At 48.4% G+C, this 17257-nt stretch overlaps 1 protein-coding gene across 1 annotated transcript; it reads right to left on the reverse strand.

Moving 5' to 3' along the window:
• Positions 1-9441: 9441 nt before the first annotated feature.
• Positions 9442-15273, reverse strand: LOC146764146 (syncytin-2-like). The gene is made up of 2 exons (XM_085565548.1): positions 15031-15273; positions 9442-11396 (listed from the first exon to the last, which is right to left on the reverse strand). Exon 2 carries the CDS (start codon positions 11257-11259, stop codon positions 10069-10071), a length of 1191 nt encoding a protein of 396 aa, XP_085421674.1. The 5' UTR covers positions 11260-11396; positions 15031-15273; the 3' UTR covers positions 9442-10068.
• Between the last annotated feature and the right edge of the window lie 1984 nt (positions 15274-17257).

The following is a 17257-nucleotide window of genomic DNA, read 5'->3' on the forward strand; positions in this document are numbered from 1 at the left end:
AGTTGCCCACGCTGAGCAGGATTTCATCGCGCAGAACTGACAGGGCCAGATCCAGGGATGGGGAGGACATCGAGGCAGGCTTCAGGTGAGCAAATTCTGCAGTGCTGACAAAGAGAGAGATTACAGCCAGGTGAGGGAGGCAGGTGGAAAAGGCTTTGTGCCATCCCTGCTCAGAAGGGAACCTCAGCACAGCCCTGACGATCTGTACATAGGAGAAAACAAGAAGCCCAAGTTCCCTGAGGTGGGAATTGGAGCAGGAGAGCTTGAGGATCTGTGGGATTTCACAGAAGAACTGGCCCAGGGCATTGCCATGGCACAGGGGCAGGGAAAATGTATTGGCTGTGTGCATGAGAGCATTGAGAAAGCCACTGGCCCAGGCAGCTGCTGCCATGTGGGCAAAAGCTCTGCTGCCCAGGAGGGTCCCGTAGTGCAGGGGTTTGCAGATGGACATGCAGCGGTCGTAGCACATGATGGTCAGGATGGAAATCTCTGCTCCAATGAAGAGCATAAAGAAAAAGATCTGAGCAGCACATCCTGTGTAGGAGATGGTGCTGGTGTCCCAGAGGGAATTGTGCATGGCTTTGGGGACAGTGGTGCAGATGGAGCCCAGGTCACTGAGGGCCAGGTTGAGCAGGAAGAAGAACATGGGTGTGTGCAGGTGGTGGCCGCAGGCTACGGCGCTGATGATGAGGCCGTTGCCCAGGAGGGCAGCCAGGGAGATGCCCAGGAAGAGGCAGAAGTGCAGGAGCTGCAGCTGCCACATGTCTGCCAGTGCCAGCAGGAGGAAGTGGCTGATGGAGCTGCTGTTGGACATTTGCTGTGGCTGCACATGGGCACCTGTTCATGGAGAAAGGACAGTGAAGAATTAGAGGCGATGCCTGTAACCAAAATCAAAGTAATTTCCCATACCCCCTCACATGGAACACATATAGACAGTTTTTGTGTTCTACAATTCTGGGGTTTTCTTCATAAACACCCTTATATCAGTCCTGCTGTTCCTGGAAATCAGAAATCCTCAACATTCCTGCTGCACTCTGGGAGAAATGAGTAAGTTCTCTGTGGCAAAGTGATGAGAGGAGAGTGAGGGGAGATGCTCTGTCATTCTGACCTCTTTAGAATTTCTCTGGGCTTTAACCTTTCTCTGGGTTAGGATGATCAGCTTCCCACATTTTCCCATAAAAACCCCCAGGTACATCTGAGAGCAGATGGATCCACCACAGCCCAGCTCCACATTTGTAGTCAGGGACTCACATTGCTCATTTCACCAACCCAGAAGCATTTTCAGTCTCAGAACATTTCTGCCTCTCCCCATCAATCTTATAACTCAGAGATGCTCTAAGACAGGTTGGCACCCTGCATTGAAGCTCCCAGCTTGGACTGAAATCTCAGGGACACTTCCAAGAGTCCTTCTGATGGCACTGGATGAAGGGAGGTGCAGCTCCTTCCCTGGCTGCACTGCCAGCATTGCCCAGAGTCGGGCACTGGGGACAGCTGTGTCACCCTGAGCCAGCTGTGCCCCTGCCAGAGCCCCCAGTGCCGGGCAGCTGCTCCCAGCCCTGTGCTCTGCAGAGGGAACTGAGCCCGGGGCTGCAGAGCTGCCCCACGGCTCTGCTGCAGCTCTGCCTGCACAGGAGGGGCTGCACGCCTTGGAGCTCCGGCCCTGAGGGCAGAGGCTTGGCTGGGGCACAGGAGGGAGGGGGCTTGTGCAGAGGGAGGGGCTGCACTGGAGGGGATCCTCTGGACATCTCTAAACTCTCCCTGCCTCAGCATTTCTGGGTTTTGTTTTCTCTCCTTCCCTGATCTTCTCTGTGCTTCCTGGAGATTTTCCTCCTGCAGGTGTTTCCCTGTGCCTCATCTCTCCCTGTCAGCACTCCCAGACCCCAAATCTCTGTGCCCTCTCCTTGGCCTGACAAAACCCTGCCTGTTTGCAGGGCACGGGCTGGGGGCAGGTTCTGTTTGCAGCTGGGAGAGAGGACAGCTCAGACTGAGCCTGATGGCTCCAGCAAAGGTGATGCTGGTGCTGTCCATGGGCAGAGTGGCTGAAAGCACATTAGGGATCTCCTGTGAACCTACTGATCACTAAAAGTAACAGTTCAGACGTCTCATGCACTTGTCAATATTCATAATCAACCTTTAATATTTATCCTTCTTTCCCTGCCATTCTTCAATAGTAGACAGCTGACTACAAATTCTTAGGAAATTTCCAAATTTTTATCAAAATCCTTGTCTTGGAAATATTCTATGACTAATCAGAAGCCCTCAGCATGTCAGAGCTTCATGAGCATTTCACCTTCCCTGCACCAGAAACACTCAGTACTCACAGGGTCTGTGGGCATTGGCATGTTCCAGCTTTAGGAGATCTCTCCAGGAGCTGCAGCTGCATTGTCCTGCAGCCAGAGGTTCCTGTGCCAAGGGCTGGCAGTGATTCTGCCCCGGGCACTTCTCAGCCTCTTCCCAGTCCTGACTGATTGAAGCTCTCTGTGCCTCTGTGCTGTGCCTGGGCTGGCTGCAGGCAGTGCCCCAGCACTGCTGGGCTGGGAGAAGAGCCGCTCAGCAAGAGAAATGTGCTTTTGAAGCTCTGCTTGATTACCAGGATCTCCCTCTGTGCCAGGAGCCCGGCCCAGCTCAGCAGCACAGACACAGCACAAGGACTTTAATGACCCTCTGGGGCTTTGTGCTCAGGCCCTGAACATCAGGCCCTGAGAGGGAGCTGCAGAAACCTCTTCAGAACTCCAAGTCAGAATCCAACTCCAAAGTTTCTTGGACTTTTAATGGGTCCCACTGAGAGACACGACTGAGAAAGTGTCCCCAGGCCCCAGGCAGAGCAGAGAACTGGAGGCACTGATGCCAGGTGGGGACAAAGAGAAGCCAAGTCTTGTTGCCCTGGGGCACAGCAGTGTCTGTGCCACCAAGGGCTGTGAGGAGACACCTTGTCCTGAGGCCCTGGGGCCTCCTGGCACAGCCCCAGCCAGGCTGGGCACTGTCAGCCCCTGCTCCTGCCCTCAGCATCCCCCCCACGCCCACATCCCAGTGGCCTCAAGGATCTGCTGGAAGGAGTCCCTGGGGAGCCTTGGTCAGGAATGGCCCTGCGGGCTCCTTCATGCTCCCAGGGACTGCAGGTTTTTCAAAGGTCTTTGGGTTTGGCTTTTGCCTTGGAGTCTCTGAGAGCTTTGTGCAATCCTGGCCTCCAATTATCTGCTTTAATTAGTCCCTGGAGAGGCTTTGTCAGGAACAACACTCAGTGGGGCGCATTAATGCTTCAAGATACTCAGTTCTTTAAGGAACTTGGCTTTCCCTTTTGATACAGACTCTGTGAGAAGTTTGTGCAATCATGGCCCCAATTATCTGCTTTAATGAGTCCCTGGAGAGCTTTCTACTGACACTCAGTGAGGTTCATTAATACTTTGAGATACTCACCATTTTTCAGGTACTTTGGATTTTCCTTTCCACACTGAGAGGTTTTTGTGCCATTTTGAGTCTCTGAGCGGGTTTTTATGCCATCCTGGCCTCTAATTCTCTTCTCCAAGGAGTTCATGAGGAGCCTGTGTTGGGCATGGACCTCAGTGGGTCCCATTAATGCTTTGAGACACTTTGAGGTTTTCTTCTGACTTTGACTCCTGGAAAGTTTGTGCAATCTCCTCTCAGGGCTCGAGGTTCCAGGTCTCAGCTCCAAATGCACCATGAGGCTCATTAGGATCAAGCAAGTCCTGACAAACCATGGGTCTTCCTTGATTTCTCTCTGCTCTAGTGCAGTTCATCAGGAAGTCTCTGTAGTGGTTTTGGTTCATCAGTTTCAGGTTTCTCAGCCAATGCATCAATTAGTGTGGTGTGTTCAGTGTTGGCTAATTACCAGTGCACTGACTAGAATATAGTTACTCATTTCCTGCTGTAAGATAGAATTAGGAGAAAGGCAAAGTAGGCTCAAAGTTAAGGAGTATAGAGAAAAGTTTGTTATAAGTAACTAAAAAAAAGAGAATAATAATTACAACAAAACATTCAGAACACTTCCCTTCTCCATACAACATTTTCTTACTTACTAACTATGTTAAGGGGCAAAACCTAAAATTTTCCATCAGTTTTCCAACTGTAGAATAGTCTTTCTTCAGTTCACTTAGGGAGAGAAGTTTCTCTCGTTAATGTTATGGAGACTTCTCTACAAGAAAACAATTATCTCATGGCTTTTCATTTCCAGAAATAGCAGCTGCCTGGAGAAATCTGCAATCATGAAGTCCCTCCCATTTTTTCACAGCTTTTCCCACAGCTGTGTTTATGGGCCATGTCAACTTATGCAGTATTGGTTTAAAGATGAGCTATTTAAGACCAAAGGTTCTCTTCATCTATTTCCAAAATCATCTTCAGCTCTGGGAACAGAGGTCTTCTTCTCTCCCTGAAGGCACAGGGTCTCATGACTCTGTACTCTTTGTCTGTTCAAACCTCTTATGGGATCACAGCTACTGCAACATTTGCTTACTTTAGCATGGAGGCCTTTGCTGAACAAGTCACCTCCCCATACTTTTCAATGCATTATAGGGAAAAAGAGAGTCTGATGTATCAATGAAATCCTTCTCCATAGCTTTAGCAGAGGATTCCAGCCCCAAGATCAAGGCATCTCCTCATCCCTCCCATCTGGGTCTCAACTTCCTCTTCCCTGCCCTCGGTGTGTTCATGTTGCTCCTCTGTGCGCCTGCCCTGTGTCCTTTTCTCTCACTGGAGGGAGGATGGCAGCACTGGCAGAGTCAATATCTCCCTGGGGCCTGCAGATGGTTATGTAACACTGGCCAGGCTTGGTGGCCAATTCTTATTTTGGCCATGGGCCTTGGACATGAAGACCATTTCTATTCCATAGGAATGAAGGAACATACCTCAATATTTTGGGGGCAGATGAGAGGTGACCACCAGAGGCAAAGGCCAGACGTAGCGCCCCGATTTTGTTCTGAGAGAACCCCTTGAATATGGGGAATGTATTAGGCACTGTCAGTTTTGGCAATGGGCATCTGAAATGCCAGACAGTTCTTTTCCGAAAGAGAGCACTAGGCCCCATGCTCCAGGAGCTGATGAGAGGCAGCCCTTGACATTCCAACATCAGCCAGACATCTCAGGAGGCCCCTGGCAGGCCAAGCCAGCCAGACCTGGTCCATGTTCCCTCAGTTCCATGGGGCCCCACAGTGTCCCAATGGTCCCTTGCTTCTAGGAGGCCCTGAGGTGTCACAATGCCCCCTTGGTGACACAAGCTCCTGAAGGGTCGGAATGGTCTCCATGGTTCCATCAGGCCCCACAGAGTCATAATGGTCTCTGGGTCCATGAAGCCCCGCGGTGTCATCATGGCCCCTTGGTTCCATGGGTTCCAGTGGTGCCACAATGATCCCCTTGGTTCCATGAGGTGCCCACAGTGTCACAGTGATCTCCATGGGAAGGAAAGAACTGAGCCCCAGTGTGGCAGGGGCAGCCACCAGAGGCCAAGGCCAGCCAGCCTTGATGGTACGGGCACTTTGCCTGGGAGCAACCCTTGGATATAGGGAAATTGGGAGGTGGAACCCCAATTCCAGCCATTTCTGTGTAGATTAGAAGGAGGGCTCTTTTCCATAGGAAGGAAAGCCCAGAGCCCCAGTGTTTCAAATGCAGGTGAGAGGCAGCCCCCAAGGGGACAAAGGCAGCCAGACCTGTCTCGCCTGACTGGTTTCACTTGGAAGCACTCCTTGGATGTACGGAGTTTTGGAGGTGGAATTCCAGTTTTGGCCATGAGAGGATGAATGATTTTTTTTTCCTGTAGGAAAGAGAAGTACGAAGTTTAAGTGTTCTGGAAGAAGATGAGAGGTGGCCACCATTAGGCCAAGCCATCCAGACCTGTCTCTCCTGGTACCTTTCGTCTAGGGGCTATCCTTGGACACAGGGCATTTTGGAGATGGAATCTCAGTTTTGTCTGTGGGTGCCTGGACAGGAAGAAGAGTTCTTTTCATTAGGAAGGAAAGCACAGAGCCGCAGTGTTTCAGAGACAGATGAGTGCCAGCCCTCAGGAAGCCAAGGCCATCCAGACTTGTCAGTCCTGGCAGCTTTTATCTGGGAGCTATGCTTGGATACAGGGAATTCTGGAGGCAGATGCCCAGTTTTGGCCATAGGTGCCTGGTTGAGAAAGAAAAGAAAAGCACATGATTCCAGTGTTTGAAATGCAGATGAGAGGTGGCCCCTAGGTGACCAAGGCAGCTAGAGCTGTCTCTCCTGGCAGATTTCATCTGGGAACAATCTTTGCAATATAAGGAAATTTGGAGAAGGAATCCCAATTTCGGCCATGGCCCATGGAGGAGAAGGAGAGTTCTCTCCCATAGGAAGGAAAGCCCAGAGCCCCAGGGCTTCAGGGCAGGTGAGAAGCAGCCCTCGACATGCCAAGGTGGCCAGGTGGTCCCCAGGAGGCCCAGCCAGCCAGACCTGGTCCGTGTTCCCTTGGTTTGGTGGTGACGCCTTGAGAGGCTGCCTAGAACAGAGCCAGGCAGTGTTAAAGGAATAAAGCAGGTATTTATTAAAAGGCCTTCAAGGGATGCACCTTGGGCAGTACAAGAGCCTGGCCCTGGCTCCATCCTAGATGGAACCCAGGTCACGAGTTTTCACTGGGGCAAACAGGGAGATTTGGTCTGGCAGGATGTGTAAAACAATCTCCTGTAATATCTACCTGTTCTCACACAGAGCACTTGGCTGCAGGGACACATTCCCATCATTCCTGCCCAGGTTTCAGTATTCAAACACTGCTGTCCTTCCCAGGAGCTGTTCCTTCAGCTGCCTCGGGAGGCCTTTTGGCCTCTGGAGCCACACTCTGGCTCCATTATTAGCACTGCTGGATCCAAACCCTTTATCTCCACCAACAGCAGTGATTTGAGGTGGATCTCCTTTTCCCAATTGTTTTAAACACAATGTCAATAATTGTGCTACCCTGTCATGGGTTTGAATAATCCAATCTTGTTCACTGTCCTTTAACCAAATTACTGCATTTTCCCCTTGATAATCTGCATCAGTTCCTCCTCCCATGACATGAGCACTTTGCAAGGCCAAGCTCCAGTGAGCAGTTACCAAACCAAAGTGTCCTGGAGGAATCTGGATTCCTGATCCTGTATTTTTAACTCTCCTTTGCTTCTGATTTATCCTGACTAATTCCAGTGCATGAAGGTCCAGCCCTGCAGCCTCTGGGTTGGCCCTGCCAGGGCCATCACACCCAGAACAATTTCCCAGGCAGTCCCAGTCTCACTGCCCAGGGCTGTATTTGCACACTGGGAGCAGCCGTGCACAGCCAGGGGGTTTCCATTTCCCCAGGGGCCATTGTTAAGGGCATGGAGCACATCTGGAGATGGGTTCTCCATGGGGACAGGTTCCCAGATCCTCATTCTTCAACTGCTCTTTTAACAACCCCTTCACCCGTTCAACCAATCCTGCAGCTTGTGGATTGTCTGGTACATGAAAACCCCAGCACTCCTAATCACTGTATTTCTCATGTAACAGACAAAGCATTCCACACCACAGTATCAGCAAGCCCTATAAAAATAGCCAATTTCATCCCTTCCTCCTTTATTCTTTGTATACAATCTTGCAGAATTTACCACTGACATTTGCGTCTTGCCCAGTCCTTTTCTGTAGGGGATTCAGTGTCACAGCGAGCAGCCAAAGCTGACAAATTAGTATTGTCAGAATTATTTCACATTATCAATTTTTTATTATGTAAAAAAATATATATGATCACATTATATTTTTATATAACTGCTATTATTAATAATAATAATTATATTTCCCTTGCACAAATGAACCTGATTCATTATTTAAACCTTTCTCTGTCCCTCCATGTGGGAGCATTCCAAAAACAATTCTTCCTTCTGTTGGTGCTGTTTCAAATGTGCTGTTAACAAAATTCACCCTCATCTTCCCAAACCCACAAGTTTTTTTCCTTCTTCCATATGCAATTTTTGGATGCATTTTAAGGCATCCAGGGGTTCAGCCTCTTTTAACCGACTGTTCCACTGCTCACATGGTGCTCCCACCTCAGCCCACTCCAGAGTTAGGGAACTCCAGGGAAGGGCTTCCCATCTGGGAATTTCTGATGGGACTGATTCCTCACATTTACATATAAAAAGTGACATTTTGTTGTGATCTGGCCAGACTGTGCCAGTTTTGTTTTACCCCTGGGCAGGGTCAGCACCAAAGGCACAGACACCAGCTGAAGGAACCAGTGCCATTGACTGTAGCTCAAAGCACAAAGGATCACAGCAGGAGCAGCTCAGCAATGCACCCAACCATCACCACCAAAGGTTGCAGCAGTGGCTAAGAAAGATCCAGCACCAGTTACCCTCAGGCTTTGCCATCCCCCAGATCCACACAGCAGCTGGGGAAGCTGTCACAGCCAAGGGCTGCAGAGCCACTCCTGGACACTGGGAATTCCTGCAGGTGCCTCCAGCCACAGGTGAGGCTCCAGCCTCGCTGGGAGAGGGCCCAGCTCTGACAGTGCTGAATGAACAGACTGACAGCACTTCTGCTGCGGGAGCATCTGGACCCCCAGACCCCCCAAAACCGCTCCAGGACCCCCAGACCCCTCCCGAAACTCCCCCCGGATCCCTCCCCAAAGGCCCCGATCCCCCCAGCCCCTCCCCAGCCCCCAGCCCCAGCCCCTGTGCGGACCCCCCTCCCCAGCGGCGCCGCCCCAGCCGCTCCCGCAGCTCCGGCCTCTCCCAGCGCCTCCCCCGCTCTGGCAGCGCCGCCCGCAGGGCCCGCCCGAGCCCGCTCCCGGCTCCCTCTGATTGGCTGCCGCGGCGCGGGGAGGCGGGCGCTGCTGAGGGGAGCCGCACGCTGATTGGTCGGTTCGGCACGGGGCGCGCCGCTATTGGCTGGGGAGCCCGCGCGCGCGGCGGAGGCGGGAAACTGTGAGGGGAGCGGGGCTGAGGAGGAGCTGAGGGGGGGCCGGGGGGAGCTGGGGGGGTTTGGGGCGGGTCTGGGGAGAAATTGGGGATTTTGGGGGGGATTGACGGGAAATAGGGAGTGTGCGGTGGGTTTGGGGGGAATGAGGGGTCTGAGGGGGCTTTGGTGGGTCTGAGGGGGTTTAGGGAGCTTAGGGGGGAGCTTGAGAGGGTCTGGAGCATTCTCAGATGAGTTTAGCGGGATCTGAGGGGAATTGGGAGGGTCTGAGGGGATTTTGGGGGGGGTTGTGAGAGGAATTGGGGGGTTCTGAGGGGATCTGAGGGAATTTGGGGGGGTCTGAGGGGATTTCATAGGGTTTAGGTAGGATTCAGGGGTGTAAGGGGGATTTGGGGGGGTCCAATAGGATTTGGGCGGTCTCAGGTGGGTCTGGGGTCAATTTTGGGGTAAAGTGGGGGGATCTGAGGGTACCTGGGGGCTGTAGGTGGGTCTGGGTGGATTTGGGGCTCTGGGGGCACCTAAAGGGGTGCCAGGGTGAATCAAAGACGGAAGCAATCCGGGCAACAGATATTTTTTATTGCAGCGCTGGGCACATGGGGGATCTCTCCTCCTAACATGTGCATCGTGCAGCTAAGAAAGCTGTGATTTATCTTACTAGAACATGCATATTCATTACAAGTCTTGACAATTATTTACATATTCATGATTATTCCGAGATAAGGATGCGCAAGCGTAGTTGCATTTTTGGGTGGTCTTCGGTGGTCGTCAGGGGTCCTCTGGTGGTCGTCCATAGTCTTCATCACTCTGTCCGCTAGTTGAACTTTTATTTCGAGCATGCGTGGTAGTTTTTCTGTGCTCTGGGCCCCATCTTTTCCTCCTTTCATGATATATGGCCTATTCAACTGACCACAGTCCATCTGCTGAGTATGCATTCTTTACATATCATCAGGAAGCTTATCAGAGTAAAGGAAGCTTATCAGAGTAAAGTACATAGCCAAGGACAAAGTTTCTACATCTGTTTGCTAATGTCTAGAATAACAGGATACTGGTGCATATACATAGCACATAACGTTTTCTTCACTTAATTCTTTTCTAGTCATTTAACCCTTAAGTAGTTCTGAACAGGTCAGGTCCCTGTATCAAGTCCCCCCTTTTCTATAACCATTGCAAATTCTTTTGCAATCATATTACGCCTCCATATCTATATCTTTCAATATTAGTTGCTTCTTTGTTACAAAGTAAGACACACTTAATTAAAATCCAGACTATGATAATTAACAATATTACAAGTATTACGGAAATAAAAAGTTGTTTTAACCAATTCAAATTAGGTAACCAGGATGTTAGGACTTTCCACAATTCTTCAAATCCCCACGAGGTGTCATCCTTGGTTACTTCATGGAGTATCTTAGTCTGTTTCCAGATTTCACTTAAATCTGTAGCAATTCGATTATTCTGATCTACGTATACACAGCAACTTGTATTTATAATGGTACAAACCCCCCCTCGTGAAGCCAATAATAAATCTAAAGCCATTCTATTTTGCTGTACTACTTGTGCAAGGCTATTTATCTCAATCTGCTGTGCTTGAATTGCATCTATTGTTTTATTTTCAATGTCTTCTACTACTGCTGAAATATTTATTATAGCTTTTTCTAATTCACTTACCCCTAGCCAAGGGAGAAACCATCTAGCAAAGGAATGAAATGCATTCTGCCTTTTTATTAGGGGATTTTCTACTTCCCGTCTAATTCTTCGAATATGTGTTTGAAGCCAACCTTCGGATAAACGATTATGTATAGTTATGTTTGGGACTACGGCTCCCAGGGTGCATGTTCCCACCCAATTTTCAGGTAATACTTTCCATGCAGTATCATTGCACAGCCAATACCATCCTTTTCCTTCTGGAACTGGCCAGAGGGTACTATTAATAGAGGTGGGGGACCCGATATATTTTATTTTATTACAACCCGTTTGATTTCCTACATATTGGACGTTATTACAACTCCCAACTTTATCTAATCCTTTAGGTGGGTTACACCTCTGCACACATTTATAGTAAGATTTTTTAATTGGAGGGTTATGAATTTTTAATGGCTGAGCTCTATATGTATAATTTACCCAGGTGGTATTCTCCCAATATCTCGTCCACGGATTATTACCAGGTATGGGGATGCCTATTAACAAGATCTGTTTTCCACTGTATTCAGGCATATGTGTACATATCCAACAATTAGTTCTATTCAGAGTTCGAGATATACCTTCCGTCAGCGAAAGATGAAGATTCAAATCCCACCGTGCCCAGGCTCCCCCATAGGTCAAGATAATCTGGAAAATCGCAATCTGGTAGGTCCTACGGGAGTAGCAGTCCATGGTTTCGTAGGGGCCTTCTTTATTTTCGAGTAGTGAATCCAAGCTGGGTGTTCTTTAATCTTCACCGCAGTGAATGTTGTCAGCAGCACTTGATATGGACCTTTCCACTTTTCCTCCAAGGGTTGTCCTGAAAAATTCTTTTGAGTAGTGGTTATCGCATATCCCGCTCTCCGCTGTCCCAGTTTCACGAAGCTGCTTCCATCTGTGTACCAGGAGTCTTCAGCGTCTTCCAGAGGGGTGTCCTGGAGATCTGGACGGCTCGAATAGGTGGCTTCGATGGTCTCTATGCAGTTGTGGGACAGTGGTTCTCTTTGGGCACCGCTGAGAAAAGAAGCTCGTCCAGCTGCTTGGAGAAGTACGCCACTGCTCGCTTGTAAGGGCCAAGTTCTTGGGCTAATACTCCAAGTGCCATCCCCTGTCTTTCATGTGAGAATAATAAAAAGGGTTTAGAGACATCTGGTAAGCCGAGGGCCGGAGCCTTCATCAGTTCCTTTTTAAGTTTCTTGAAGGCGGCTCGAGCCTCCGCCGTCCATTCTATTTTAAGTCGGGTTTTCTTTAGCAGTTCATATAGAGGTTTAACTATTACACCATAGTTGTATATCCATAAGCGGCACCAACCTGCCATTCCCAAGAATGTCCGCAATTCCTTGGCTGTTTGAGGCTCCGGGGTGCGACAAATTGCCTCTTTTCGCTCAGTTCCCAATTCTCTTTGTCCTCTGGAAATTTCTAATCCTAAATAAGTTACTCGCTGTTGCACTATTTGAGCCTTTTGTTGGGATACTCTGTATCCATTCATTCCTAGGAAATTGAGAAGTTCTACAGTCCATGAGAGACACTCTTCCCTGTTCTCAGTGGCTATTAAAAGATCATCAACATATTGCACGAGGACTCCTTTACCATCTGGGGGAGTCCAATTTTCCAAATCTTTAGCTAACTGATTTCCAAAAATCGTGGGGCTGTTCTTAAATCCTTGTGGTAATACTGCCCAAGTTAATTGTGTTTTTCTTCCTGAATCCGGATTTTCCCATTCAAAAGCAAATAGCTTCTGACTTTCTGAGGCCAGCGGCAAACAGAAGAAGGCATCTTTGAGATCCAGTACAGTAAACCAATGTAAGGTATCTCTCAATTTAGTTAATAGTGTATATGGGTTGGCTACAACCGGGTGGATGTCTTCAACTATTTTATTAATTGCCCTTAGGTCTTGTACTAATCTATAACTTTTTCCATCTGCCTTTTTAACGGGTAAAATCGGAGTGTTGTATTCTGATTCGCATTCCGTTAGCAAATTGTATTGCAGAAATCGATTAATAATATTTTTGATTCCTTCCCTGTCTTCTAGCCTTAAGGGATATTGTTTAATTCTTACCGGCTTTACTCCTGGTTTCAACTTGATTACGACAGGGCTTGCATTTTTGGCTTTCCCCGGAACTTCACTAGCCCAAACCCCTGGATATACCGGGTCCAGAACCTCTCTAGGTATTTCGGAATGGCTTTGAGTTTGTATTAAGGCTAGACTCAAAACTTCCACTAATTGTTCTTCTTGAATTTGAAATTCAATTTTCCCTTTCTGAAAAACAATTTTCGCCTCAAGTTGTTCTAGCAAATCTCGCCCTAGCAAGGGCTTTGGGGAATTTGGTAAATATAGAAACCTGTGAATTCCAATTTGTTTTCCAAGCCGATAATTAAGTGGTTTAAGGAAATAAGCTTTTTCCCTTTGTCCTGTAGCTCCAATTACAGTGATAAAATCTTTGTCTTTCGGCATTAATTGTTGGTTCAATACCGAATAAGAAGCCCCGGTATCAACAAGGAAATCTATTTCTTTCTTTTCTTTCCCTAGCTCAATTTTAACCAGGGGATCCGCTAGGGTGGTTTCCCCCGGTCCCCTTCACTGGTTTGAGCCCATCTGGGCTAACAAAGGGGGCTTTCTTGCCAACTTAGGACATTCCCCCTTCCAGTGCCCTATCTCCTTACAGTATGCACACTGATTTGACTGTAAGGTTGGGCGCTGCCTCCTTTCTTTATTATTTTGAGTTCCACTTTTCTGCTTTTCCAATGCGGCCACCGTGGCTTCCGCAATTACCTGTCCCATTTTATACTTGCCCTGCTCTTCTCGGTTTCTATATATTCTCCAGGCTTCTTCTAGCAGCTTTTCTAAATCCCTAATATCAGGTTCTTTCAGCTTTTGGAGTTTTCTCCTTATGTCTTCTGATGACTGCCCCAAAAATAAGGAAACTAGCTGTTGTCTGCCTGTATCAGAAGCGGGATCTAGGGTGGTATATTTTCTCATAGCAGTCCGTAATTTGTCAAGAAACTCCGTAGGAGTTTCTGCCGAGTTTTGCTTGATTTCATATAAATTTGACCAATTTACTGCCTTCGGTACGGCCGTCCCGATACCAATCTTAATCCATTCTTGGTATCTTTTAAGTAGCCTGTAATCTTGGTCGTCGTTTGGGTCCCAATTAGGGTCATCTCTAGGGACGTGGGTTTCGACCGTACCCTGAAGGGTTCCTGCCGTGATTTGAATTTGTACTTGTGTACGAGCACTTTTAATTATTAATTGTTTTTCTGTTTCAGTTAAGGCATCCAACATCAAATCTATATCTTTCCAATCTGGATCCTGATTTTTAACTATTAATTCAAATCGTTTTGCCACCCCTTCCGGATCATCCCGGTATCCCTTTACTACTTCTCGCCAAACATCCAAGTCATTCATAGAAAAGGGAATCTTAATTCTGGTGGGTCCTGTTGCTCCCATCGCTTGCCTTAACGGGGCTTGAATTATCGGCCCCATTTTACTCCGAGTTCGAGCTGTGATGGGAGAAAAGCTCATTTTTCCAGGGACAGCCTCACCAGATTTTTCTATGCGATTACTTTTATCTGATTCATCTGATGAGGTAGAAGGTCGGGATCTAGGGGGGGGAGGGGTTTCCGGGGGAGAAGGGGGTTGGGGTGGAGAACTATAATCTTCTATTCTTTTCTCTGTTTCTTTAAGTTTTACACACCTTTGCCCTATACTGCAAGCCGAACAACACCGTTTTAACCTAGTCCAATTCTTTCTCTGTTCCTTTTCCATAGCTAACACCAAAGGATCCTGGGGTGCTACGTTTATCCCACATTCCTTCTGCCATTCAGGGTGATTCCGCAAAGTGAAAAACATATCCGCATATCCCACTTCATCCCACTTTCCTTCCCGCCTTAAAAACAACATTAACTGCAACAAAGTATTATACTGCAAAATTCCATTGAACGGCCACTTCTCACCATCTTCCAACTTATACAAAGGCCACCACTGGTTACAATATTTAATTAATGTTTTCTTATTCACTGTCCCTCCAGGAGTCCCACCTATTTCCTTCCAATGCATTAAAATACAACCCAAAGGGCTCTTCTTCACGATTCCCCCGCTCTGTCGTCCACCCATTATACTATGCACCAAACAGGACACTTTTTACAGCAACACAAAAGTCCAACAACAATCAGAATAATTCCAAAAATAAGCAACCAAACCCAGTACGTGTTAAACAGTTCCCAAACCATTAACTCAGAAGTGTATGTCTTAATATACCAAAGTAGTAGACCAAAACCAAATACGATCGTATAACAAACACAAACTCCGCGGGGAGCTTATTCAAAACCAAATACGATCGTATAACAAACGCTACCCCCTGCGGGGAGCTTATCCAAAACTAAATACGATCGTATAACAAACGCTACCCCCTGCGGGGAGCTTAACCAAATGACCGGTCCCAAACAAATAAAAATAAAGGATACCTGTGCCGCCGGGGCGAACGGAGTTCTTGTCTGCTCCCGCGGTGATCCGAATGAGGCGAGGAGCCCCTCCGGGAAGATCCCGGGGGTACCCTAGGGAGTCCTGTTCCCAGCGGGTCCCGCGGCCGAGCAGAGAGTCCTCCTGCCTGGCTCGCCAAATTGAATCAAAGACGGAAGCAATCCGGGCAACAGATATTTTTTATTGCAGCGCTGGGCACATGGGGGATCTCTCCTCCTAACATGTGCATCGTGCAGCTAAGAAAGCTGTGATTTATCTTACTAGAACATGCATATTCATTACAAGTCTTGACAATTATTTACATATTCATGATTATTCCGAGATAAGGATGCGCAAGCGTAGTTGCATTTTTGGGTGGTCTTCGGTGGTCGTCAGGGGTCCTCTGGTGGTCGTCCATAGTCTTCATCACTCTGTCCGCTAGTTGAACTTTTATTTCGAGCATGCGTGGTAGTTTTTCTGTGCTCTGGGCCCCATCTTTTCCTCCTTTCATGATATATGGCCTATTCAACTGACCACAGTCCATCTGCTGAGTATGCATTCTTTACATATCATCAGGAAGCTTATCAGAGTAAAGGAAGCTTATCAGAGTAAAGTACATAGCCAAGGACAAAGTTTCTACATCTGTTTGCTAATGTCTAGAATAACAGGATACTGGTGCATATACATAGCACATAACGTTTTCTTCACTTAATTCTTTTCTAGTCATTTAACCCTTAAGTAGTTCTGAACAGGTCAGGTCCCTGTATCAAGGGGGTGAAGGGGTCGCAGCCCCCCAGACGCCCCTGAAGCCCCCCTGTCCCCACAGAGGGGTCCCGGCCCTGGCGGTGCAGGACCCCCGGCCCCAGCCCAGCATCTCCATCAACCACCTGAACCGGGACACCAAGGAGGACGGGGATGGCTGGGGGGTCCTGGGGGCTCTGAGAGTGTCCGTGCCTGTCCCCAGGGGCTCAGGCTGTCCCCTGGGTGTCCCCGAGCTGGAGAAGTCCCTCTGCGCCGTTTCCTCGCCGTTTGGGCAGATTTTGGACATTTTGGTGCGGCGCAGTCTCCGCCTGTGGGGCCAGGCCTTCCTCACCTTCAGGGAGATGAGCAGCGCCACCAACGCCCTGCGCTCCCTGCAGGGCTTCCCCTCCTGCGGCCAACCCGTGGGGAGACAGAGACTGGGGGAGTTCTGGCACTGGGGAAAGAACTGCAATGCTGGGGAAAAACCGCCAAACTCTGGCCTCAGATATCCCCAAAGTCCAACTTGGAATCCCACCAAACTCATTCACCCTGAACACCCCAAAGCTTCCCTTTCTATGACAAGCCCATGGTAAGACAGAAATGCTGGGTGAAATCCTGGAATTCTCATGGAAAAAACCCAAAATCCTGAGGGAAAAAAACCAAACCCAACCAGGATTCCCCCCAAAATCTCATCAAGAATCCCTGTTCCCTGAATTGGGAACACCCCCTAAATCCAACCAGGAACCTCTTAAAGCTTCCCCTTCTATGACAAGTCCATGGTGAGATCCAAATCCTTGGGAAAATCCTGACATTTTGGGAAAAAATCCTGAAATTCTGGGATAAATCCTTAATTCCTGAGGGAAAAACTGAAAATGCAGCCTCAAATATCCCCATAGTCCAACCAGGAGCCCCCCAAAGCTTCCCCTTCTACCACAAGCCCATGGTGAGAGAGAAATAAGAGTAGATGTCCTGCGATTTTGGGAACAATCCTGAAATCCTGGGGAAAACTCCAAAATCCTTGGGAAAAAAACCCAAATCCAGCCTCAATTATCCCTAAAATCCACCCTAAAACTCCCCAGAGCTTCCCCTTCTGGGATAAACCTGTGGTAACAGCAGAATCTTCAGAAAAATACCCCAATTTTGGGAACAATCCTGAAATTCTGGGAAAAAAAAGCACAAAATTCAATTGGGAACCCACCCAAAATCCTGTGGGAAACACCCAAATCCAGCCAGGAACCCCCCAGAATTCACCCTGAATCTCCCAAACCTTCCCCTTCTACCCCACAGTGAGATCCAAATCCAGGGGAAAATCCACAGATCCTTGGGAAAACAGGAAATGTTGGGAAAAAGCCTGAAATCCAGGGAAGAAACAGAAATCCACCCCCAATCCCCTGGGAAGGACCCCAGACCCCTGTTGGAACCTCCTAAATTCCTCTGAATTCCCCCAAAATCCTGCTGGAATTTACCAAATTCCTTCTAGGACTTGCCAAT

The sequence above is a fragment of the Lonchura striata genome, chromosome 36 (assembly GCF_050655825.1).
Source record: "Lonchura striata isolate lonStrDom1 chromosome 36, ASM5065582v1, whole genome shotgun sequence".
Taxonomy (NCBI): Eukaryota; Metazoa; Chordata; class Aves; order Passeriformes; family Estrildidae; genus Lonchura; species Lonchura striata.